This window comes from Grampus griseus, assembly GCF_964374135.1.
Source record: "Grampus griseus genome assembly, chromosome: 18".
Lineage (NCBI taxonomy): Eukaryota > Metazoa > Chordata > Mammalia > Artiodactyla > Delphinidae > Grampus > Grampus griseus.
The window spans coordinates 75,874,873-75,901,449 of record NC_139012.1 but is presented as its reverse complement, the minus strand read 5'-3'; the positions used below and the strand labels follow the sequence as shown (position 1 = coordinate 75,901,449).

Here is a 26,577-nt window from a genome sequence, read left to right as displayed (position 1 = left end):
CAGTATTGTGTTCCAGTTGCAGACTCCATGCCCAAATATATTTGTGTTTCCATACTCTCATTTTAAGTGCAGTTTGGAGAGTAAAATAGTGACATTCCAGCTGGAATCTATCTTTTGGTTGTGGTGATGAAAAAGGAGCCTGGGATCAAAGAAGAAAGCTGAGTCCTATCAGATGATTATTGATTACTTTTATACAATGAAAAGCCCTCCCCTGACCTGCTGTGATGTCACTGCTTAGAAGAAGAGATTCATTGTGTCACAGAGGCATGAAAGGTGCTTGTATCACAAATAAGCAGGCAGAGAGTCCATCTTAAAAGATGAAAACAAAAACCACTTAAATGCAGCATTTGAAATATTGATTAGTATACCCGAAATCACTTTTCTTTTTTCTTATGATCAGCGTTTTTGCCGGTTGTCAAATCCCTTACCCCAAGCGAGAATTTTTAACAGAAGAGGAGCCTGATGACAAAGGAGACAAAGTAAGTATTAAAGTGCGCTTGGCCGCTTCTTGTCTGATTCGGTGCCACTCTGCCGTTTCCTGGCTTGGACATGTTCTGTTCTCCTCCTGAGCTGAGCTTTATTTTTGTGTTTAACCACTTGAGAAGAACCAGCAGCAGCAGCAGGGCAATAACCACACGAATGGGACCGGCCACCCAGGGAATCAAGACAGCAGTCACACCCAGGGGCCCCCGCTGAAGAAAGTGAGAGTCGTCCCTCCTACCACTACCTCAGGTGGACTGATCATGACCTCAGACTATCAGGTACTTCCCGTCTGTTTCGCATTGACCTGCCTTGTCAGTATTGCATGTGGGCTTGTGACCACTGGAAAATGCGACGTCGTTAAGAAAATACCGACCTTTACATGCCTGGGAAACACGTTGACATGAAGAGTTATTGGCATTGAAAGCACTTGGTGGTACAGTAGAGGGGGCTTAGCCAGACTTGACATGATCAGATGTAAATTACGCCATTCATTAACTCTGTGACCTTGGACAAGGCTTTAGCTTCTCATCTGTAACATGAGACGGGCGAAGCCTAACCTGCCGTTGCCGTGGGAACAGCTGTGGTGAACTTCAGCACCCAGCGTACAGTGGGCGCTCAGGAAGTGATGCCTGTCGTTTCTGAAACCACGGTGATTAAGGACTCAGGCTTCCAAATCCCAGCCCCGCCACTGACTTCTGGGCAACCTTGAGTAGGTGGTTCAGATGTTCTCAGTTTCCTCATTTGTCGGATGGATGTGGATGATGGTCAGCGTGAGGCTGTGGTCAGGATTCCATGAGCGGACGTGAGCTAAGGACAGTGGCCGGCCCGACTGACAGGCATTTAGTAGATGACACCACTCACCTATTCGTTCTTATTATCGTCGTCATCATTAGAATTCTTAGTAGCGTTCACAGTGCACAGGACACACTTCCTGAGTGCTGGTGGTGGTGCTGGTGGTGACTGTAATCATGGGAAGAGCTTGCTGAGTACTTACCATGTGCCAGCTCTTCTACTAAGTGTGAAACAGACATCATTTCCTCCAAGCGTTACAACTCTGTGAGGTCAGCATTATTGTCGTTTCAGAAAACTGAGGCTCTAGAGGTTAAACCCCTTTCCCGTGTTCACCCCACGAGCTGGAGGCAGACTCAGGACGCAGACTCAGATCTGCTGGGGGTGGCTCCGATGCCACTTGTGGATCCTCTCAAGTGACATGGTCAGGTCCTTTGCCGACAGACCCATTTTGAACATCGTGTACCACCTCCCTGCTGGTTCTAATCCTATTCTCAACTGATCTGGATTTCAGTGTGGAAGCATACTGAAAACTTGACCAGTTAGAGTTATTTCCCTACTAAAAGAGAGAAAGAGGTCTTAGTAAACTAATACGGCTCCCAGAGCCTGCGGCTCCACCTCAAGAACTAGATATGAACTCTTTGCTGTGGTTAACGGGAGGTCCGGCCCACCAAACCCTGGGAATCATCGTCTGCCCGAGTAGTAATTGTCCTCCTGTAAGCTCACAGACAGGCGTCTTGTGGGTTGATGTTTGCTCCACTACCTTTTCCTCCCCACCTGGAGGGAAAGAACGCAATCCTCGGCACGAGGATTGTTTGCACGCCCAGGTGGTGCGTCCTGAGCGTGAAAATGGAGCAGGGTGGAGCATGCTGCCGTGCTTCTGTTTGTTGACGTTATTATTGTGGTGGTTTTTGTGGGTGGTTTCAAAAATAGCATTTCTGACTACAATTTCACATGTCCACTCTTTTTAAAATGTTATTTTCGCTAGGGCTGGCAGAATTTCAAATTACATGATTTATTAAACATGCTTTGAAAGAAGAAGGTATTAAATCACGGTTAATCTTTCGTAGTGTTTGTCTTGGGGAACTAACAGTATGAGAGAGAGGTGCAGGCGTGGGAATAGCAATAGGAGAGATCAAAACTAGAGGACTCTGAACGCTGCCCCTTGCACTGTTTGTAGAATTGAGAATACCACTCTTCTTACATTTTAATAATTGTAACTTTACTTTTGTATATCACTTGTAGCAGAAAGTAAGATTCATTAATGTAAAGGGCGTAAAAATATCTAATGCTGAAGAAATGATTCTGCGGTACCCTTTTTTGTCATATTCATTTTTGTTCTTTAGTCATGCGTGTGTGCTGAGAGTTTTCTATTGAAGAAACAAGCATGTAGATTAGCTTTGAATTTCTTAATGTACACATCATTGAGTTCAAGAGTAAGCATCCCAGGCAAGTTAGTTATCATTTATCAGGTAGATACAAAACAGCATAAAAGGGAGTTCCTGTTACAGAAAAAAACTGAACTGCACAGCACAGTAGTAAGACTCAGCTTAGTGTTATTTTACCAGAAATACTTCTGACCTTCATAAAGAAAAGCTGATATTAAAAGATTTGGGGGTTTTGTCATTTTAATTCTAAAGCCAATACATAGCACAAGACTTTTAAAATTCTTACTGCCGTAAAATAGAAGACATTTCAACCACACATAAGCCTTGCTGGCTCAGGATACAGCCAGCGCATAGAACACCTGAGTCACATCTGCCCTCCCTCTCCTTTTCCAGCGTTCCAATCCACATGCTGCCTATCCCAACCCTGGACCAAGCACATCACAGCCACAGAGCAGCATGGGATACTCAACTACCTCCCAGCAGCCTCCACAGTACTCTCATCAGACACACCGGTACTGAGCTGCATCGGATACTGTCCATGCACTGTCGCTGTGCTGCAGGGCTGCCTGCGGCTCTCGGCGGGAACCTGGAATGGGCCATGAGAATGTACTGTGCAGCCACGTAGTCAAGTGTCCGGTAGCCGAGTTCCACCACTTTTCACAGATTGGGGTAGTGGCTTCCAAGTTGTACCTTTTTGGAGTTAGACTTGAGAAGAAAGTGCTAGCACAGTTTGTGTTGTGGGTTTGCTACTTCCATAGTTTACTTGACATGGTTCAGACTGACCAATGCATTTTTTTCAGTGACAGTCTGTAGCAGTTGAAGCTGTGAAACGTGCTAGGGGCGAGCATTTGTCGTTGTATGTGGTGAATTCTTCCAGTGTAACAACATTGTCTGACCAATAGTACACACACACACAAAAGTTTAACTGGTACTTGAAACATACAGTATATGTTAACAAAGTAACCAAGACTCAAAACGAGATTATTTCGGTTCACCGTTCATTTTAGTGTCTTAACAGTGGGTTGATTCGTTTTCTACATTAATCAGTGTTTTTTGACCAAGAATACTGCTTGGAATTTTTTGAAAGTACAAGAAGCCACATAGTTTTTCCAGGAAGGTTTCAAAACTCCCAAAGATTGATTTCCAACTTATGAGTTTGTTTTTACTTTTAATCTATGACTTGACTGGTATTAAAGCTGCTATTGATAGTAATTAAATATGTTGTCATTGATATAAACCTGTTTGGTTCAGCAAACAAACTAAACTGATTGTCATAGACGGTGTTTCATTTTTCCTGTTGGTGTTGCTGACTTGTGAGCATGCTTTAAAGATGAAAAAAAGCATGAATGATAACTTCCTTAAAAAGGTGCGGCATCCAATTCAGATACTTTGTCCTGATTTGAAAGCTGGTTGGTGTAGTGCTACTAAAATTTTGTTCAGTTCATTTTCTTTTTAAAAACTTGTTCGCACGTTGTTTAGGGTGCCCTTACTTCAGCAAAGGAGAAGGAGTAGGAGAGCCTTAGAATTTTTGAGGAAAAAAGAAAACCTATAACATACAATGTACTGTATCAAACTATTTTACATGAATGACACAAGTATTCTGAATTTAAAGAAATTGAACATTGTTAAAAACAAGGTGTTATGTAATAAATTTATTTTTCATAAATCAAAATATGGAGTCAATTGTATTTTTATATACACAAAGGTGTTTTATTTTAAAACGTGCCTTAACAGGTGGCCTCCAAATAAATCTCTTCAGTTGTTTTCATTAATAATATCTAGATCTTCTGCCTCCATAATGAACTAATGACTTATGGTTTAGATACGGATTCGTTTCTTTGTTACACTTAGTGCTATAATACAAGATGTGAAATAGACACCTTTCTAGTAGAAAGAAATCATAATGAGCCTTCCATTTCTAGAATAATGCCAAATTCTGTGATATGCTGAGCCTACTTTGACTCTTTTATCCCAAACAATTATTTTTACTTCCTCCTTCGACACAAAATACAGAAGATTAAGAAACTACCATACTCCTTTTCTTAAAAATTCAACTCATTCATATAAAGCTATTCTAAAACATGTTAAGAACTGAGGAATTCCGATAGTGAGTGGCCTGACCCTAACGGTAACGGTGGTCTTTAGGAGCTGAACCCGTGTTTCCGTGTTGAGTCTTCCCACCCCAGTTCTGCACACGATGCCCAGATCTGGCTACAGAGTTCCCCCGCTGTGTCACCGCCGTCAGTCTTACCTGTATTTCCCTTCCGCTCTGATTGTCTTCTGCTTTTTTCTCCCTGCCTTTAATGAAGTGCTTTTAAACTTAGTGTGTATGAGAATCATCTGGAGTTTTCTGTCTTCTCGGGGTCTGGCCCCCGAGGTTGTTTTGGTAGGGTTGGGGTGGAACATGGAATCCTCGATTTCAACAGGGTCCCCAGTTGGTTCTGATGCAGTAGTTGAGGGACACGCACGAGGAACGCTCCCAGGCTGGTCTAAAGCTTGAGCAAACAGTAGCAGTTAAGTGGCTCGGAGAGAGGGCTGCTCTGTTGACAGCCATCTTCTCCTGCGTGAATTTCAAAAAGCAAAACCCACAATAACAAGTTCCACTTGAAGTGTTGGAAACGTCTCGGGCACGGTCCTCAGATTTCTTTATTCCTTTATCAACCCCCATTCGCTGAGCAGCCCTGCCCAGTCTTGCTGGTGACCATCAAATTCACAAGTCCAGCCTCTTTCCTCCCTGAGCTGCAGACTCATATATTTAACTGCGTCTGTGACAGACGACAGACACCCACACCTGCTGTGGTTCTCTAGCCTGCTCCCTGGCTCTGCTTCTCCACGAAGCACCTCTCATCCACACCTGACTGCTTTCTTTCCCTTCCCTGTTCCATCCCAGGCCTCTCCTCTTCACACTTGCTCCCTGGCTGCCGAGTCCCAGATTCCCAGCCCAGACCTGTCTGGCACATCTGACCCATGACTCAGATTCTCTCTAGACTGAATGTACCCAAACTTGCCTCCTGCCTCGACCGTCCAGCCTGCCGTCCTACAGACTTACCCGCCTTCCCAGTTGTCCGAGCCACAGGGAGACCTTGGCTCCATACACGCGCACGCCCACGACCCCCTCCACCCCACACCCGGCTCTTCCTTCAGTGGCTCCCAGCTGCTGTCTCCTCCCCCTTCCCCGCACCTGTCTTCTTCGTCACAGCAGCCTGGGCGGTCCTCCTGCCGTTCCCCCTCTCACCCCCATCCGTGGCAGCCAGACCCCTTACTGTGCCCAACAAGGCTCTGCGTGTCCTGCCGTGTCTTTCCCACCCCGTCACCTGCTTGCTTCAGCTCCAGCGCTGTCCTCGCTGTTCCTGGAACCTGCCATGCGCTTGTGGTCTCGAGACTTCTGCACTTCCTATTCCATCCGCATCTGTCTCTCCCCAGCTTCTCAGCTTCCTCCCTCACCTCTTTCAGGTCTGCTCAGATCTTATCTTATTAGAGGCTCCTGCCTTGCACTGTGTATAAGACTGCAGTCTGTCCTCGTCTCCCCACACCAGCCAGCATCCTGCCCCCTTGGCCCGGCTTTATTTTCTACATGGCACTGACCATCACTAACGTACACTTGCCTCTTGTTTTTCCTCGCCCCGCCCCAGAAGGTAAACTCCACAAAGGCAGGTTTTTGGTTTTGTTTTTAAAATGGAAATATTATTGACATACGACACTATGTAAGTTTAAAGTGTACAGTGTGTTGATTTGATACTCATGATTCCACCTATATGACATTCTGGAAAAGGCAAAACCATGAGGTCGGAAAACAGAGCAGTGGCTGCCGGGGTGCAAGAGTGAGATAGGGATTGACTGCAAAAGGACGTGTGGGAATTTCTCTGAGTGATGCAGCCGTTCTGTATCTTGATTTTTGCTGCGCAAGTGAATGCAGAAATCCTCAGAACTGTGTAGGTGAGTCTTAGTGGCTTTAAACTCAGCCTTAATAAAAAACAAATAGGAAAAAAAAAGCCTACAAAATCCAGTGTTGGCAACTGGAATGCTCATACATTATTGGTGGGAATATAAAAAACAGCCATTTTGGGAAACAATTTGATGGTTCCTTATAAAGTTAAACGTATACTTACCATATGACCCTGCAATCACACTCTAGGGTATTTACCCAGTGGAAAGGAAAGCATGTCCACACAATAGTCTGTACATGCATGTTCAAAATACCTTTATATTATAGCCCGCAAATGGATGTCTATTAACAGATGAATAGATAAATTGTGAGATATCCATGCAGTGAAATAAATTATTCAGCAATAAAAATGAAAGTTTGGTAGAATCTTGATTGTAGTGGTGGTTACACGTGCGCATATATGCGTTTTTCAAAACTCATCAAACTGTACACTTTAAATTGGTGATTTGTATGTAAATTGCGCATTAAACTTGATTTAAAATTTAGTATTTGTAAAGCTTTAGCACATGCCTAGCTTTTAAGCGTGCATAAGTGTTAGCTATTATTAGTGTTTTCTCCAAATGGAAATCCGACTTTTTTCTTAAGACTTATAGTATGACCTAGTTCTAGCAGGTAAGTTAAACTTGGAGTCATTTCATGACCAGACGTTTCCTAGCCTCTCACGAATCAGCTTAGAGTGTTTCAATGAGCGAAACGGAGAGCTAGCGCATTGATAATCCCAAGGCTGGAATATTCAAAGGTCCCCCTGAATTCAGTAGTCTTCATTAAGATTTTTTTGTTTTAATTCTGCAAGGGTTTGGGGCTCCTGCTTTTCTAAAGTGTTACTAAACAATTAATACAATCTTCATCTCATGTATGAATTTGCTCATAACCTGAATGTTCTTTGAGCGAGCAAGAGAGTTGAATTCACTAGATATTTACTGAGCATTTGGTAAGTGTTTGATAGTCCGTTAGGACTTGTAGCCAAACAGAACTGAAACAAACCTCAATCGCCGTCCTCAAACACTCAAGGAACTACATTTACAGTTAATTGAGGAGTCAGGATACACACAGGAAACACAATAGTGGACGCCATGACGGGATCAAGCACTAAGCAAAGGGCTGGAACCATGACTCTCCCGTCTTGAGAGGAAGCGGCACTGTGGGAAGGGTTTGGGGTGGGGAGGATTGGTGTGGAGCATCTGAAGAACACGGGGCTTGGGGTCAGAAGACCTAGGTCTTGGCCCTGCCGCTTACTTAATGTCAGCCTTGGTCAAGTCATTCGCCTTTTCCAAGCCCCTGTCAATAATAAGAATTGTAATCGTAACAATGATGTTTTCACTGTCACAGAAACGCCAGAAGGCATTGCGTAGAGCAAACTATGCATCACGCTTCAAAGTTGCATAATTAGCTTTATTATGTCGCCTGGACCCTAAAGTTACAGCGAATGCCTACCACGTGACAGGCACTACGTGAAGCCTTTTACACACAGAATTACTCCTCACGAAAGCTTTGTGAGTTAGGTAGTATTTTCCCCCATTCTGCAAATGAGAATAATGAAGTTCTGAGAGACCGTGCCCTGCTCAAACTTATTCAGCTATGTGACCAAGTCAGATTTGCTTTACCTCAGCTTCCAGGACTCAGAGAAAGGAATAAGCCTAGGAATGTCATACAGGGTGAAGTGTGCATCTGTCCAGAGCACAGAACATGTCCTGGGCAGCAGGAGCCAGAGATGAAATAAATAAGCTTGTGGGCTGCCAGCGAGGGCTGTTTTATTTTCAGATGAGGTCATTTCTTGGTGTGCTTTCCCATTTAAATTACAAAGTACAAAAAGAATTTGTATTTTACTAGTTACTGATAATGTCTGTTGAAAGCATACTCAACAATATAAGGGATTTTAAAACCTGCCTCTGGGTTCAGTAGGCCCTAAAATCTGCTTGATTAATATGCGGTAATTGCTTTTCCAGTTGAATTTCTGCACTGGCGGAAAATATGCTCTACATAGGCAAAAACAGACAACTAAAATTTTTCTCTGATGTCGTCAGAGGCTTTCACTGTGCCAAGTTACGCAGGACTCCTGTGCACGTCAGACTCCTCCGGGCCCCTTCTTCCTCCAGCTGCTATTACAGTGACTGTGTCCACATGGGCTGCAGCCATGTTCGGGCAGGTGCTTTGCCGGGGCCCGTGGCAGTGGAGCTTCTCTGATGCCTCATCCGTGCAGAATGCTCGTAGGACCCACTCTGAACTCAGGATACGAGGGGCAACTGATGCCCAGGGTGTTACCCTTGACCAATGGATTAAAAGAATCAATGGCGGACTTCCCTGGTGGCGCAGTGGTTAAGAATCCGCCTGCCAATGCAGTGGACACGGGTTCGAGCCCTGGTCCGGGAAGATCCCACATGCCACGGAGCAACTAAGGCCGTGCGCCATAACTACTGAGCCTGTGCTCTAGAGCCCGTGAGGCACAACTACTGAGCCCACGTGCCACAACTACTGAAGCCTACGTGCCTAGAGCCTGTGCTCCCCAACAAGAGAAGCCACCGCAATGAGAAGCCCGTGCACCGCAACGAAGAGTAGCCCCCGCTTGCCGCAGCTAGAGAAAGCCCGCGTGCAGCAACGAAGACCCAACGCAGCCAAAAATAAATTAATTAATTTATAAAATTAAATTGAAAAATAAAATAAAGAGTTAAAAAAATTAAAAAAAAAAAAGAATCAATATATAGATGCTTCCTCCTTTGATCTCCCAAAGCAGAACAGTTTGGAGAGGCATTTCGTAAGGCACTTTAGAAGGTCTTGACAGAACTGAGCCCCAGTCACCCACGGTGGCAGCCAACCGAATAATGCATCCTTGAATTGGTTTTCCTTCCTTGTTCTCTCCCTCACCTGACACTACTGCTCCCTGAGATCACATTCACACGTAAATCAACTGCGCACAATGCTTTGTCTTGGCTTCTGCACTGGGGTAGCATGGAATCCAGGCTAAAAAAGTGTGTTCAAAAGATGTCAGCGGTGAGGAAGCCATTGTTGGTCAAGTAGGTCGTGCTAGGCTATGCTTCGCAGTAGTATCAATTTACTAAGATTTTCCCTGTGGTGGTTTGGGATGAGCTACAGGTGGGTCATTGGATTGGATTATGAAGAAGTTGGGGCCCTTGAACAGTATGGGAAAAATATGTGTGTGTGTGTGTGTGTGTGTATACAAAGAAGATGTGTGTGTATGTGTATTTTTACATATATACACACACTCATCTTCTTTATCCATTCATTCATTGATGGACACTTTGGTTGTTTCCATACCTTGGCTATTGTGAACAATGCTGCAATAAACACGAGGATGCAACTATCTCTTTGAGATACTGATTTCATTTCTTTTAAATAGATACCCAGAAGTGGGAATACAACAGTAGTTGTATTTTTAATTTTTTGAGGAACCTCCATACTGTTTTCCATAGTGGCCGTACCAATTACTGGGCTGGCCAGAAAGTTCAGGTTTTTCCATAAGATAATGTAACAGAAAAACCCAAACAAACTTTTTGGCCAACCCACTACACTCCCACCAGCAGGTGCACAGGGGCTCCCTTTCTCCACACCCTCACCAACACTTGTTATCTCTTGTCTTTTTGATAATAGCTGTTCTAACAGGTGTGAGGTGATATCTCACTGTGGCTCTGATTTGCATGTTCCTGATGAGCAGTGATGTTGAGCACCGTTTAATATACCTGTTGGCCATTTGTATGCCATCTTTAGAAAAATGTCTCAGGTCTTCTCTCCATTTTAAAGTTGGATTCTTTGGCTTTTTGCTATTGAGTTGTGTGAGTTCTTTAAATATTTTGAATATAAAACCCTTTCCAGAGATACGATTTGCAAATATTTTCTCCTATTCTGTAGGTTGCTTTTTCATTTTATTAATGGCTTTCTTCGCTGTGCAGAAGCTTCTTAGCGTGGTGTACTGGGTTGGCCAAAATCGTATGGAGAAACCCAAATGAACTTTTTGGCCAACCTGATACTTCCCACTTTTATTTTACTTTTGTTACCTTTTCTTTTGGTTAGTGTCAAATCCAAAAAATCATTGCCACGACCAATGTCAGGGAACTTACCCTCTCTGTTTTCTTCTAGGAGTTTTATGATTTCAGGTCTTAAATTTAAGTCTTTAATCCATTTTGAGTTGATTTTTATGCATGGTATAAGATTGGGGTCCAGTTTCATTCTTATGCTTGTGGCTGTCCAGTTTTCCTGACACCATTTATTGAGGAGACTGTCCTTTCCCCATTTATTCTATATTCTTGGCTCCCATGTGGTAAATAAGTTGACCGTATATGCACAGGTTTATTTCTGGGTTCTCTATTCTGTTCCATTGATCTATATGTCTTTTTTTCATGCCTGTACCATATCGTTGTGATTGCTATAGCTTTGTAATATATTTTGAAATCAGGATGTGTGATATCTTTAGCTTTGCTCTTCTATCTCAAGATTGCTTTGGCAATTGGGTCTTCCACAGTTCCATACAAATTTTAGGATTATTTTTTCTGTTTCTGTGAAAAATGCCTTTGGTATTTTGATAGGGATTGCATTGAATCTGTAGATTACTTAGGTAGTATGGACATTTTAACAATATTAATTCTTTCCCAAAAATGATCAAAGTGTCTTTCCATTTATTTGTGTCTCACTATCCTTCATCAAATCATATAGTTTTCAGTGTACAGATCTTTCACTTCTTGGTTAACTTTATCCCTAGGTATTTTATTCTCATTGATGCATTGTTAAGGGATCATCTTCTTAATTTCTCAACCTAGTAATTTTTTTAATTGGATGCTGGATAGTTTGAGTTTTGCTTTGTTGGTTGCTAGACCTCGTTATATTTGCTCAGTGTTGAATTTTGTTTTGGCACGCTGTTAAATGAACTGGATCCTTTTGATACTTGTTTCTAAGCTTATATATCAAGTCTAGAACTGCCTTTAAGTCTAGGGCTAATTAGTCCCCGCTGCTAAAGAAATGTCCTTCTGAGAATTCTGCCAGAAGCCCCAGCTACCACTCTGACTGGTAGGACACAGCCTATTCTCAGCCCTGTGTGAACTCCAGGAAGTGGTTCTCAGCCTCTGGTAGAGGCCTCTCATGCATCACTTTGACTTGAGGGGACCCTTTTGCAGATCTCCAAAGCTCGCCCTCTGTGCAGCTCTCGCTCTCCAAAACATTGCCCTTAAATTCCAGCCACCTTAGCTTCCGTGCAGTGCAACTTCCATCTGCTCAAAACACCAAGCACACTGGACTTTATTCAGATTCTTCTTTCCTGTACTGGGAACTGCTTTCAAGCAGTAAGCTCATGCAACAGTAAGACTCACTTTGTTTCTTGGGGAAACAGTACTTGTGCTGTCCATTGTCTGATGTCTGAAAACCAGTTTTGAAATATATTTTGTCCAATTTTTGAATTGTTTAAGGGGGGAGGGTACACCTGGTCCCATTACTCCATCTTGGCTGGAAGCAGGGGTCACACCCGGAAACAGTTTGTTAGGTGGGTCAAACATTAGGCAGAGTCACAAGTTTTATTAGCATCATGATATAAGTGAGTTTGAGCTTGATAAGACAGTCCGTACATTTTCCTAAAATCTGTGTACTCTGTGTCATACATGACCAAACATAAGGCAGTCTGGTATATAATGGGATCCTCTAGTTTCCCAATGAGAAGATTAAAAAAGGAAAAGCTTAGATGGATAGATAGATGATATACAGATGGATGATAGCGATTTAGACATTGATATAGATATCCTTTAAGAGATGGAGATGGAATGCTTAAATATCTGCTTTCAGTTATAAGTATGTAAAATTACACATTAGATAAACTAACATGATTTTAGAATATTGCTTTTTCCTGCTCTCACTTAACATGAAATAATTTTATTCAATCACTTATATGCGTCTTTGGCTTTAGTAATTTTGTCCTTGCTATTATCTCTTTTTGAGTTTCCTAAAACATCATTTTATATCATCAAAGTTGTATGAAGCGCGGCCCTTTTTGACTTTCAGTATATGTTGCTCTCTCTGGAAATTTTACGCAGGCCACAAGGAAATGGCTTGCCTTTCTGTGCTTGTCTTTTTTCTGTTTGTTTTCACTTAGTGATCACCACGTGTAAAACACTTACTTTGTGGCTAAGCATTGTTAACAGTATAAACAATTGTAATCGAGTGTCACAGCCCCAAGAATAATTACTAAATACTAAACCTGTTCAATTTTTTTGTCTCTGTTTTTCAAAATCCATTCCATCAAATGACCTCTATAATCATCCAAAGCTAGTGTTTTAAGGTCATTTTAGACTCAGCTTGCAAGATAAAATATAGGGTGTCCACTTAAACTTGAATTTCAGGTAACCAATAAATACATTTTGCTGTAAGAATGCCCCACATATTGTTTGGAACATACTTATACTAAAAAAAAAAATGTCGTGTATCTGAAATTCAGATTTAACTGGGCATACAGAGTGCCCAACTACAGATTTTTCTTTGTCAAATCCGACGATCCTATTTTAGACCAGTGCCTACCTCAATTAATCTTTCTAAGATATTGCTTATCAGATGATTCCTTCTATTTTGAGTGATAATATTGAGAGACGACCTCACTTTATATTTAGGCATGAGCAGTAATGTCCTCCATCATTTTCTTCCTAAGTATGTAATACCATAAGCACTCTTAAATATATTTCCAGGCATTTTCCCTTGCTGGAAGGTGGAAGTTAATTCAGAGGATAAAATATTAGAAAACTCAGTGCACCAATTTTCTGAATATGCCACCAGAACCCGTATTACTAATTCAAGCACGATGTCCTTAACACGGGTTTGGACTGGGTGAGCGTGCTCACTTTTCTTTTCATATTTTCAGCTTTATTTTCCCTGAGCCTTTCGGCACACGGACAGTTTTCAAAGGCAAATGTCATCTTTCTCACCACCATCCTGACTGCACAAAGTGTAGGTAGGTATTTCCTAAGCCACACATGCTTGCGAGGCAATTTAAATAGCAAGTCGGTAGGATCTAAGAGGAAATCTAGGATTAAAGAATCTCTTTAATCCAAGTGACTGTTTTTTCTTTGTTTGTTTTACGAAAACATAAGTCTTGAGGACTGAGTTTCTTCATAAAACTAAACATGTTTTCTTCATTTATTCTTGGGCATGGTCACAATAATGCTTTCATTTTCCCCTGCTATATTATTTAGAAAGAGTAATTGAGTTTACCCCAGTACTGCGGAATCCTGGTGGGGTGTCAGATCTTTAATAACTTAACTCGTTCTGTCACTTTATTGAATTAGGAGGAAAAAATAATGTTTGCCACTTTGAATCCCATTTTAGAATCTGTGAAAAACTGCTAAGTTCATCTGTGGTTCCTGAGTACCCTCGGTTAATATCTAATTGTACCCAGCTTGAATCATTTCCTGTGATTCAGAAAATCATTTTTGTTCCATCCCCAAGGATACAAATTGGAAGTAAAGTGATAAAACTTGGAAGTAACACAATAAAACATCCCTGGGAAGCATGAGAATCTTAGATTAACCACTTGGAGGGTTTAAGTTCTTGCCCAGATGTGCTGGAAATATCCTTTCCACACAGTGAAAATATTCACTGCCTTCTTTAATGCAGTGATTTTCTCTGGCTTGCTTGCTTGCTTTCTTCTTCTCCTCCTCCTCCTCCTTTTTACTTAGAAAAGCAGCTGCTGATCTTGCTGGCAGATGACACTGCTAGTTCTGAGGAAAATTCGAGAGCTCCCCACCTTGGAGGCTGATGCAAGGTGGTAGGGGCCAGAGTGCTTGGGCCAGAAACTTCTTCATGCCCTGGCTTAAAAGGCATTTCTTCCAACACATTCCTATCCCTAAAGAGCATCCCTGCTTTCCTTTCCAGCACAGTTCTTCCCCTACCAGCCAGACAACTGACATTAACCAGAGCCCTACCAGCCCTGTCACCCGCTCCCACACCGGTGACTCATTTTATGCGATCGATTTCACATTCTTAAAGAAAGAAATTTTTTTAAACTATAATTTAACAAATGGCACTTCCTCGGTGCTCTGGTGTTTCCATTCTTAAGGGCAAGTGCGCCCGGGGCCAGTGCGTTCACAGCATCCTCTCTCATCCTGTAACTATCAAGCCAACTTGAAAAGATGCCCGGCGGTCTTTCCTTTACAACTTGATTTCTTTCACAGTAGTTTATACTGAATGATGACCTGTGGTCCAGAGTGAGACTGAAAATGGGCCGTCTGCTCCTTGCCCAAGGGAATGGCAAGTTCTGGAGGAAGAAATGTGGAACTGTGTTCCGACCTGTGCTGGTCTCTTGGGGAAGCACTGGGGCAAATCAGTCTGCTGCTCTGGGGCTCGGGTTTTCCTGCATGAAACAGGGAGTGTGGAGAGTAACAGGTCCAAACAGGAGGACTCCAGGGCCGCTCGTGAATCCCAAGCTGTGGCTGGCGTCGCAACAGAGTCCCAGTACCCGTGTGCATGGGCGAGCTGAGCCTCCCAGAGGGTCTGGGGCAGGAATCTCCTGAGCTCACAGCATCCTCTGTCTGCGTGGACCGCCCACCCTCTGCGAGCTTCACAGGAGCAGTACCCAGCCTGATGTGCTTCCCCGAGAACTCTGGCACCCAGGGGTGGCACCCGGCACGGCGGCAGGCAGAGAGGGGGCGCTTGACGGTTAAACGTCAGTTTAACTAGTTCATCTATAAAGATGATGTTTACAGCTACAGTTTCTAGTCGACGTTTCCCCCCTCTACACCCCACTGAGCAGAACTCAGGATGGGGGGCATCAGGCAGCAGGGAGAAGGGAGCAGTAGATGCAAGGTCAAATGTCTTCACTTCTATGGTTATTTAAAATAGATTCTCATTGCTTTTTCTCTTCCTGGGGGAAGTTGCTTAAATATCAAAAATTTTGATTTTCGTTATCTACTAAAAGCATGGAACATTTCCAGGCACAGTTAAGTACTTGCCTAACATCGTCCAGAATAAATAACCAGGGACGTAATTCCCCTGCTCCTGTTACCTCGCATGGCTCTGCACCACACAGGTTCTCTGGGCTTGAGCAGGGTGTGGTTGGCTTTTGTCTCCAATCCTAGAAAATGTTGTGTTCCTTTGTGTTGGGATAAAAAAAAAAAAGGTATTCTGGTCCCTTTGAGTCAAGAAAATTCTTTCTTGCTTTTTAAAAACAAAAATTTATCTTATTTTTTTTAATTAAAGTATAATTGATTTACAATGTTGTGTTAGTTTCGGGTATACAGCAAAGTAATTCAGTTATGCATATGTATATATATATTCTTTGTCAAGTTCTTCCCCATTTTAAGTTATTACAGATATTGAGCATAGTTCCCTGTGCTCTGCAGTAGGCTCTTGTTGTTTATCTATTTTATAATATAATAGTGTGTGTGTGTTAATCCCAAACTCCTAATTTATCCCTCCCCTGCACTCCTTTCCTCTTTGGTAACCATAAGATTGTGTTCTATGTCTGTGAGTCAGTTTCGGTTTTGTAAATACGTTTGTTTTATCATTTTTTTAGAGTCCACAAATAAGTGATATCATATGATATTGGTCTTTCTCAGTCTGACCTACTTTGCTTAGTAGGATAATCTCTAGCTCCATCCATGTTGCTGCAAATGGCATATTTCACTCTCTTTTTTAGGCTGAACAATATTCCACTGTGTGTGTGTGTGTGTGTGTGTGTGTGTGTACACACACACATATATATACTACATCTTCTTTACCCATTCCTCTGTCAATGGACATTTAGGTTGCTTCCACCTCTTGGCTATTGTAAATAGTGCTGCTGTGAACATTGGGGTGCATGTATGTTTTCAAATTAGAGTGTTCATCTTTTCCGGGTGTACGCCCAGGAGTGGTATTGCTGGATCATATGGTGATTCTGTTTTTGGTTTTTTAAGGAAACTGCATACTGTTCTCCATAGTGGCTGCATTTGCATTTGGCTCCATTTACATTCCCAGCAACAGTGTAGGAGGGTTTTGCTTTTCTAATTTCACGATACCAGTACAGGCGGACCTTGTTTTATTGCACTTTGCTTTAATGTGTTTCGCAGATACTACGTTTTTTACAAACTGAAGGTCTGTGGCGACCTCGTGTTGGTCAGGTCTGTCAGAGCCGTTTTTCCAACAGCATTTGCTCCTGTCTTCCTGTCTCTGGGTCACATTTTGGCAATTCTCACAATATTTCAAACTTTTTCGTTACTGTTACGTGTTACGTCTGATTATGGTGGTCTGTGATCAGGAATCTTTGATGTTAACACTGTGACTCACTGAAGGCTCAGACGATGGTAAGCATCTTTCAGCAGTAAATTATTTTTAATTAAGGCATGTCCATTTCTTTAGACATAATGCTATTTGACTGCACACTTCATAGACCGCAGTATGGTGTACACATTAACTCACATGCACTGAGAAACCCCACATTCATGTGATTTGCTCTCCTGTGATCTTCCCTTTCTTGGTGGTTTGGAGCAGAACCCGTGCTGTCTCTGAGGTCTGGCTGTACTTGGTTTGTCTGTGCCGAACATAAAGGACCCTGAAAGCAGCCCTGGAGGCCAGTGTCGCCTTCCCCCCTGCTTCCCTGCTTCTCTGTCCACTGTTCACCAGGTGCCGTCAGGTCCCCACTCCTGCTCCTGTCTTGGGGGTGAGGGTATCAAGGGCAGGGCACCTACTTCCTCCCCTGTGTTCTCCCTGGCTCTTGTCTCCGTAAGCCAGCACGATGCCCCACGCTCTGTGAGCACTGAATACGTTCCGTAAAGACACAGTGGGCGCTGACATTTATACGTGCCTTGTTCATGTCAGCCACCATCTCACCATCTCATTTAATGCTCGCAGCCATCCTAGGCCACAGGCCCTATTATTATTCCCATTTTCCAGATGAGGAAGCTGGTGCTTAGGAGGTTCACATTTCACCCAGGATGCACAGCTCCGGCAGAGCCAGGATTCCACTGAGGCCCAGCTGCCTCTGGAGCTGGCATCTTTACCTCCACAGTGAATCAGTGATGTCATATTGTTCCATTAAGTCAGTGGAGAGGGGGGCAGCAGTCTTGGGACAAAGCTGACCCCGAGGATGGCAGAGCAGAGACCACAAGAAGCCGGGGGGCTGGAGGTGGATCTACCACTGGAAGGCTGTCCCCTCGCTGGACTTGCAAATTCCATAACAAATAGCCTTACTCTTTTTTTTTTTTTTGTGGTACGCGGGCCTCTCACTGTTGTGGCCTCTCCCGTTGTGGAGCACAGGCTCCGGATGCGCAGGCTCAGTGGCCATGGCTCACGGGCCCAGCTGCTCCGCAGCATGTGGGATCTTCCCGGACCAGGGCACGAACCCGCGTCCCCTGCATCGGCAGGCGGACTCTCAACCACTGCGCCACCAGGGAAGCCCTAGCCTTACTGTTGAAGCCATGTTGAGTTGGTGTTTGGCTCTTTGTAATAGAAAGTACTCTTACTGATATACACTGGGCGAGCTGGCTCTGCGGTCCTTCATTACTGCTGCGTCTTCCACTTACTAATTATTTACAGAGGTGCTTCTTTTCCGCAGGAACATATTCATTAATGAAATGTTAGCAAATATTTATCATATGCCAATTGGAAATCAAACTACACCAATAGATGATTCAAAATGTGTTCACATGCTTTTGTTCTCGTGAATATATTTTTTTTTCCTGTTTTAACTTCTGTGTTTATTTCATGCCCCTAAGAGTTTATGAAGTGTCCGGCTCTACATGGAGAAAGAGGTAACATTCATTTCTTGGTGGCGCACCACAAGCGTGCTGTCTGGGCAGAAAGCCCTTTCACACTCCTTGCAGGCTGATTGATTTCTTTGCGAGCTGCACAGTCGCAGCCTTGTGGGAAGAGTCCACCACGTTCAGACAGCAGTGACAGGTTTAGAAATGGTCTGTCTTTGTCCAAGCCGAAGTCTCTTCTGGATCCTTGATTATGTCTAAATGGTGCTCTTATCCTTACACAGAACCCACCTTCTCAGTCCACCAGGAAGCACTTGATTTGTTTCCCAGCCCCGAGGATGGGAGAAAGCAGCAGTCTAAAGGGTAATCACACAGCCAGGTGAGCTGTGGCTTGGGAGAAAATGGGTTTGAATGCTGAAAGAGTTTGGTATTATGCTAACCTATTTACTAAGGAGTCTGCTCAGCCCTGCCTGGGAAATTGGATGGGCAGGCAGGGAGGGATTCCGGACACTTCCAAATGGGGACGCTCCGGGTAGCTCTAATTGTTCTGGCTGGAGAGAGGGGGGTGAGCAGGCAGTCATGAGCCGGCAGTGCCCATGGTGCGTGTGACCTGGAGAAGACAGACCTACAGATGTGGGTGAATGAAGGTCTTCACAGCAAGCCCAGCTCTTGTGGGGGGAGCACCTTGGGCTCCAGCGCCCACAGAGGACTGATTTCCCTAGTGCTGTGGCTCAGGTTTGCTTAAGTGACAAGGACAGCCAGCGACAGGACAACGGGACCAGGTGTTTCCTGGAGGACAGGCACCCTGATGGAATCTTGACCAGGCGAGAAGACCCTGGCCCATGGTCCTGACGTGCCTGCACCCCTCTGTGGGTTTAGGAGGGCCCTGTCCCCGCAGAGTCGGGAAGGTGAAGACTGAAGACAGACAGTGGCTGTGATGTTAGAGTCTCCTCGGGCTGCCCTTAAAACTTCATTCATTCCTTGGGGCCAGCCAGACATCGTGTTAGATTCCAAGGATGAAGGAGAATAAGTGTGTGTGTTTGTTGGGTGGGTGAGGGGAAGGTGGTCTGTGTTGCGAGTCGAATAATATTTTGCATGTGCTAAACTAGCTTCTTATTCACAGAAATGTCCTAATCCGTTCCTAAAATGAGAAATTTTATAACACAAAGTCATTCCATTTGTAAACACCAGGGGCTTGAGAAACAGGCCCACGGAGGGGCTGGGAAGCCTTAGAGCAGCTGGATTCAGCTTCTGAAATCATCCTCCAGATGTGCGCCAGACCCCGCCCAGCCCCTGGAGAGTGCCTGCCGCATGGCCCCCAGGCCCCCTCCCGGAGGTTTCCAAGTGAATCTCTCCCACTTGCTGTGACATGGCCTGCAACGTCCAGCGGAGGCCAGAGTCAGCCCACACCTCTGCGGATGAAAGAGTGTCGGGACTTTCTGGAGGAAGTAGACATGGCTTGTGACAATCTTTTGGAAAGAGAGGGTCCCCAAACCGGGACCAGGACAACCGCAGCCCCGCTGGAAAGGCCAGGCCTCTGGTCTCCGAGCCTCGCTCACCAGGTGTGTGCCCGGGAGCCTGCAGGACCGCTGGGCCCCCTGGTCCCTGAGGAGCCTCCAGTGCAGGCCCTTCAACACTATTTCCCAGTGAAGTTACACATGCAGACCCAGAGGAAACTGACAAGAGTGGAAGCTGCTCATCCCACAACCTTAAAATTGCATCCCATCCCCACTCCTCACACCCACCGGGCCCTAGGAATTAATCTGTTTTTTTTAGTGCAGTAATTATTTTGTGACAGGCACAATTATATGCATTGTATCTGTGCAGGCGTGACAAATCTGTTGATTTGTTAAACTGTGAACTGTTAAAATACGCCAATATTTTTGTAACTGCTTTGGCATTCTTCATTTTAAAAAATATATCAGGTGATTTAATAAAAAGTAAAAAAGGAATCGGGCCTGGCCTTTTTGAACCTCAAAGAGGTCCTGCCTGGCCTGGGTGGCAAGGTTCACCCAGGTGGAGAGAGGCCTTGCTCAGAGTGTGGTCCCTGGGCCAGTAGGTCTGCCTCGCCTAGAACTTGTTCAGAACACGGACTGCGCCTTTGCATAAGATCACCCAGTGATTCCTAACAGCCACAGGGAGCACAGAAGATGTGTCCAGCGCTCTGTCCCCCAGCACTGGGCCCCTCGCTGTTTGGGGTGAAGGGGTGAGCCCCCTCCAAGGCAGCACAGAGCCCCCCAGGGAAGGTGAAGGTCATGGAGACCTGGGCTCCCAGATCCAGCCACTCCTCCCTCATTCACAAAAAATTATACTGTTACCACTTACTGACTTTTATTTGTCAATAAAAGCTCTATGGCAATTTGCTTTCTTTCTTGTTTTATAAGTCAAATTCCTGGAGACAGAAAGTAGAATGGTGGTTCCCAGGGCCTGGAGAGCAGCGGAGATGGGGCCTTCATGCTTAATGGGGACAGAGTTGCAGTTTTGCAAGATGGAAAGAGTTCTGGAGACGGAGCGGGTGATGGTTACACAACAAGGAAAATATCCTTAATGCCACTGAACTGTACACCTAAACATGGTTAAGATGGTAACTTTGATGTTACGTATATTTTACCGCATTAAAAAGAAGCGTTAAGGAGGTGTAGTCAGTGGGACGCAGTGGCTGGTTCCTGGACAGGAAAGAGGAAGAAGCAGCTGTCCTGCCCGGCTCCTCCGGCTGTCCTGACTCACGGTTACACCCTCCACTTTCTCTTCCCAAAGCTGAACACTCTCACGGTCACCAGCAAAGCACCTACAGAGGCTGCACCCGGGACCAACGAGGGCCCGGGACCTGATGGAGAGGACAGTGCGGGGCGCGGCTCAGCGGAGCCCGCCGCCGCGGGAAGGATTCTACCGCCGCGCGCGCGTTTAATGGGGGAGGCTGCCGTCGCGGGAAGAATTCTGCCGCCGCCGCGGGAAGGATTCTACCGCCGCGCGCGCGGAGAATGGGGGATGCTGCCGCCGCGGGAAGGATGCTGCCGCCGCGCGCGCGGAGAATGGGGGATGCCGCCGCCGCGGGAAGGATGCTGCCGCCGCGCGCGCGGAGGACGGAGGATGCAGCGGCGGCGGGGCGGCTGGGTTCTCGGCGGCCGAGGCCCGGGCAGAGGCGTGAGGGCTGTGGTTTGGCGCCACCACTCCGGCCGGGGCCCCGCGTCCTGTGTCTCCCCTTTGTGCTCACGGGCTTCAACAGCCGCCCTGAAGTGGGAACTGGAGCAAAGGGGGCCCCTGGGCTCCCCAGGGCGGCGTGGGGTCGGGGGAGCGGCTACTGAGGCCTGAGGGGCGGGGCTGGGGAGGGATGGAGAAGGGGGCGGGGAGGAGGGGCCCTGGGGGTGGCCGGGAATGGGGGGCTGGGGGTGGTGAAGGGCCCCTGAGGAGCAGGGAGAGCCCCGGAGAGGCGAGGACCAAGGTGGGAGTCCGTCGCTTAGAGGCCGGGACGGCTATTGGACCTTGGCCTCCAGGAGGGTCAGATACAGATGCTGCCCTACAGGGCTTCTGAGGGGAGTAGAGGAAGGAGCGTGTGGCCCTAGCTGAGGCTCTGCGCTTGGAATCCGGGCCGGGAGAGGAGGAGGCAGCGCAGAATCAGGCAAAGATGCAGAGGGTTTTGCCAGCTGCTCGGAATCTAGATGGCCTTCCCTTGGGCTAATGCGGTTGTCAAGAGAACCCTTTCCTGTAACCCTTGGGGTCCCAGGGCAAGATCCAGGTCCACAAATCAAAGAACAGGTCACAGAGCTCCTACGCTGTCACAGGCCCTTGGCCCGCGCTCACCTCTGCGTCCCCAGCTGTCTCCCAGCCAGTGTTCCCCGGGCCGTGTGGTTATCACTGAACAGTTATCTGCCTGCTTTGCGGAGGAAACGAGAGCACGCCACCCTCCTGGTGCCGCCCACTCTCCGGCAGCGTTTGTTGGGTCCGGTGGAGACTGGCTGTTCCCTGAGTCCAGCGGCCGTACCTCCTGAGCTCCCACACCCTGTCCTGTGTCACACGTGGCACCCTTGCCCAGCATGCCGACCCCTCGGCCCTTGGTCTTTGCCTTAAAACTCCTGGTGGAGCTTGAAGACACTTCTAGCACTTCTGTTCCTGACCCTGGTCACCCCACCCTCCCCGCCTGTTAGCTCAGCACCAAGTCACTGCGTTATAATGGATTGTAAACCCACCTCTCTCCCCGCAGACTGTGGGCAATCCTTGGGGTCAGATCTACTTCGGTCGAGCCTGGTGTGGGGAGGTGGCATTTCTTGCTTCTGTGATACGCAAACCCCAGGGCCCTCAGCCAGGCGGTTTCAACGGCAGGCACCGAGGGACACTGTGATGGCCCGAGCCTCACAGCTCAGCTCGGCAGGCAGGGCTGACCCAAGCACTGTATAAAGTAGCCGCCAGCGCCCCCTTTTGCAGATGAGGACCTGAGAGGTGCCACTGAGCAGCTGCAGTGCAGGGATTCGAAGACGGGTCACCCACAGGTGCTGGCTGGGAATCCAGCACTGTGCCTGGCCAGGGGTTGGTGGTCCCAGAACCTGCAGGGTTGGGGGCGCCCGGATGTCCACTGTCTGGGCAGTGCCCGCCCACCCTGCAGGACAGATGCCTGGGTGCTGGGGCAGGTCCTGCTCTTTCCGTGGTTGCCCAAAGCTCTGGTCGTGGCATCCGCTTTTCCGTGGCCTTAAAATGATTGCTATGTTCAGTTTGTATTTCAGCTCGTGGAAATGAGGAAGAAAATCCTGGTTGCATCAGGCTATAAATCTAGTGTTGTTCACTCCTGATTGCACATGGGGGCAGAGATGTTTCCACAAGTAAAATTCACAGGTGATCACAAAACCCAGGGGCCACCGAATACTCCAGTGTCAGACCCTCCAGAGTTCACAAACACTAAGCAAGACAAAACGGGCCCACAGGGAGCGAAGGAAGAGTAGGGAAGGGTGTGAATCAAATTCCTAGTCTCCACTCCAGAGATCTGGCTTCTAGGCTGCGCTCAGGAATCTGTATTTTAAATTCCCTGGTGATTTGGATACACCAAGGCTTGGAAGCCAGTGGCTTGAATGGCCCAGAAATCGGCCCCGCACCCCAGTAGGCCTCACCTCCCCATAAAAATGTGAGCGGATGGCCCAGGCTACACAGAGCAGCAGAAGGAGTGCGTGGGGAGTCCAGCCCCGGGGTGGGGTGGGGTGAGGCGGGGGGCACAGCGCTGACGCAGCCGGTAGCCTCGGAGGACTTTGGTTTTCCTATCTGAGAGAGAAGAAAATTAGACGAATTTTCCTGTTAGGAATTTATCTGATTCTATGAGACTTGAATTTCTTATTATTCACTGAGGGTGAGGATATTTTTAAAGGAATGGGGATCAGTCCCCGGAGGGGAATTGTCATGTGTTTAGTATCTCTTCCGGGTTCTGCTAAGGAATCTGGCAAGACCTTCCGTCCAGCTCTGTCATCTTCCTTCCCTTCTGATCAGAGGGCCAGTTATGCTGGTGACCCCTGACCCTCAGGCCTTTCACTCTTTGCCCAAGTCTCAGAAATCTTTCCTGACTTTCCTGCTCTTTCTTTCCCTGGAAACACCAGAATGGCCGTTTTCAAACCTGTCTGTATATTAGGGTCACCTCTGAAGTTTTTATGAAATATTAATACTGGGGCCCTACCCCCAACAACTGAATCCAAACTTTGGAGGTGAGGCTGAGGCATCTGCATTTTTAAAGCTCCCCGACTATTTGAGATGCACAAGATGGTTGGACCAGCTCCCCAGGGCTGGTCTGGAAGCAGGGTGACTGGGTCTCCAGCCACTACTTTACCCAAGTAAGAGGGAGCAAAAGTGTAGGGGTTGAATTTGCTGTGTTGCCAGGTCCTCTCTGCCCAGGTCCACATGCCAGCATTTTAGATACACCAGATCAATAGTTACAGGATGAAGCATCCCATATACTGTCGACGTGAAATGAAAGAGCCAGGCCAACCGGCGCCACCACACACCCAACCGGCTGACCCGAGTCAACTCCCGCCACCACATACCCAACCGGCTGACCCGAGTCAAGTCTCCCGAGGTTCAGTTTTCACATTTGCAAAGTGAGGCCAGCATTTTCCTCTGGTTATGTGATGGATCAAATGGGATAATGTGTATGAACTGGCTTTAGAAACTATCAAGTGCTATAAAAATTGAGTGGGTTTAAGCACCTTATATGTAGAAGGAGTTCACATATTCAACTAAAATTATGTCAGTTCTTCCCAAATGACTGACATGTATGTATTGAGTGCAATACCAATACTAATCAAAATCCCAGCGAGCTTTTTTTTTAATAGAAATCAACAAGCTGCTTCAAGAATTTGCAAGGAAATGCAGAAGACCCTGAATAGTCCAACGGCTCTGAAAAAGAAGTACAAACTTGGAGGACTCACATTCCCTGGTTACAAGCAACAGTAGTCAAAATAGTATCAGCGGGGCTTCCCTGGTGGCGCAGTGGTTGAGAGTCCGCCTGCCGATGCAGGGGACGCGGGTTCGTGCCCCGGTCCGGGAAGATCCCACAGGCCGCGGAGTGGCTGGGCCCGTGAGCCATGACCGCTGAGCCTGCGCGTCCGGAGCCTGTGCTCCGCAACGGGAGAGGCCGCAACAGTGAAAGGCCCGCGTACCGCAAAAAAAAAAAAAAAAAAATAGTATCAGCGTAAAGACAGGCAAGTAGTTCAATGAAACGGAATATTGAACTCCAAAATAGACCCATAGATAACTGGCCATTGGATTTTTGACAAAATTACTAAGGCAGTTTAATGGAGAAAGAATAATCTTTCAATAAATGATGCTGGAACAACTGGAGAGCCATATATATATATATATATATATATATATATATATATATATATATATGTATATATACACCTTTATCTCATACCATTGATAGGAATTAACTTGAAATGGAACACAGATGTAAATAAAAGGCAAAAGAGCTGAAACTATAAAACTACTAGAAGAAAACAGAGGAGAAAAATCTTAGTGACCTAACATAGGCAGTGATCTATTAAATAGGACACAAAAAGCAAAAATTAATAAATTAGATTTCATCAACATTTAAAACTTCTCCTCCTCCAAAGATAGTGCTAAAAAATTAAAAAGCAAGCCACAGGCTGGAAGAAAGTATTTCCAAAACATGTATCTGACAAAGGACTTACATCCACAATGGATAAAGAATGCATACAGCTAAATGAAAACAACCCAATGTTTTAATAAAATGGACAAAAGATTTAAAGTATGTTTATAAGTGAAGATGTGTGTGTGGCAGATGAACACGTGAAAAGATGCTGTAACCTTACTAATCAATGAGATACCTACTAGAATAGCTAAAGGTAAAAAGTCTGTGGCAAGGATCTGGGGTGACTGGAACTCCTGTGCACCGATGGTCAGAATGAAAAACATTACGGTCACTTGGGAAAACAGTTTGACCATTTCTTATAACGTTAATTATACACTTACCATGGGATCCAGGACCTTCACTCCTACCATATGTCCACAGCAGATTGCACTCAAATGTTCTTATCAGCTTTGTTCATAACAGCCCCAAACTGCACATACCTCCAATGATCATCAACCTGTGAATGGATAAACAGATTGTGGTACATCCATACAGTGGAATAGTACTCAGAAAGGAAAAAGGATGAATTAGAGATGTGTGTGTTAGCATGGATGAATCGCTAAAATATTCTTCTAAGTGAAAGAAGCTGGACACAAAGGCTATAGACTATTTGATTTCACTTATGTGAAATTCTAGAAAAGGCAAAACTCTGGTGATAGAAAGCAGATCAGAGGTTGCCACGGGTCAGGCAGTAGAAGTAGAGGGATTGAATACAGAGGGGCATGAGAGCACTTTTGGAGAGATGGAAATATTCTCATGATTGTGCTGTTAGTACCTAACTGTATACACTTGTCAGTACTCACTGAATTGTTTAATTAAAAATGGTGAGCTTTGTTGTATGTAAATTATATTTCAAGGAAGCTGACCAAGAAAATTACTGAAGTCTTCTGCCTGTGCTGCAGATAGAGATCTGTACACAGGATGGAGAAGTTGGTTCTAACCATGAGAGGGAGAACAGGCTGGAGGGTGTTTGATCCAAGTCTTGAAAGATGGATAGATAACGATTTGCCGAGTAATAAAGGAGAGAAAACAATTTTAGGCAGCGTGGGCAGAAGAACAAAATCTCGCAAGCTGGAAATAGCCAGCCAGATTCTAGGAAATGCAAGTGGTTGGTTGAAACCTAAGGTTCCAGGAAGAGCATGTCCGGAAGTGAAAATGTGGGTGGCAGTACAGCTTGAAGGGTCT

The 26,577-nt window shown here is 45.7% G+C and overlaps 1 protein-coding gene across 3 annotated transcripts in view; it reads left to right on the top strand.

Annotated features, from left to right (window-relative positions):
• CDK8 (cyclin dependent kinase 8) overlaps positions 1-26,577 on the top strand; it is a gene marked incomplete at its 5' end in the record, with an annotated part of 192,839 nt that overhangs the window by 99,245 nt on the left and 67,017 nt on the right. The window contains 3 exons of one of the 3 annotated variants that reach the window (XM_082675934.1): positions 401-479; positions 606-761; positions 3,054-4,290. In XM_082675934.1, the coding sequence (XP_082532060.1) occupies positions 401-479; positions 606-761; positions 3,054-3,179 (361 nt within the window). In that variant the 3' untranslated portion in view covers positions 3,180-4,290. Of the gene's footprint in view, positions 1-400; positions 480-602; positions 762-3,053; positions 4,291-26,577 lie in introns of those variants that run through there. The other 2 variants (XM_082675933.1, XM_082675935.1) reach the window with 2 other exon arrangements.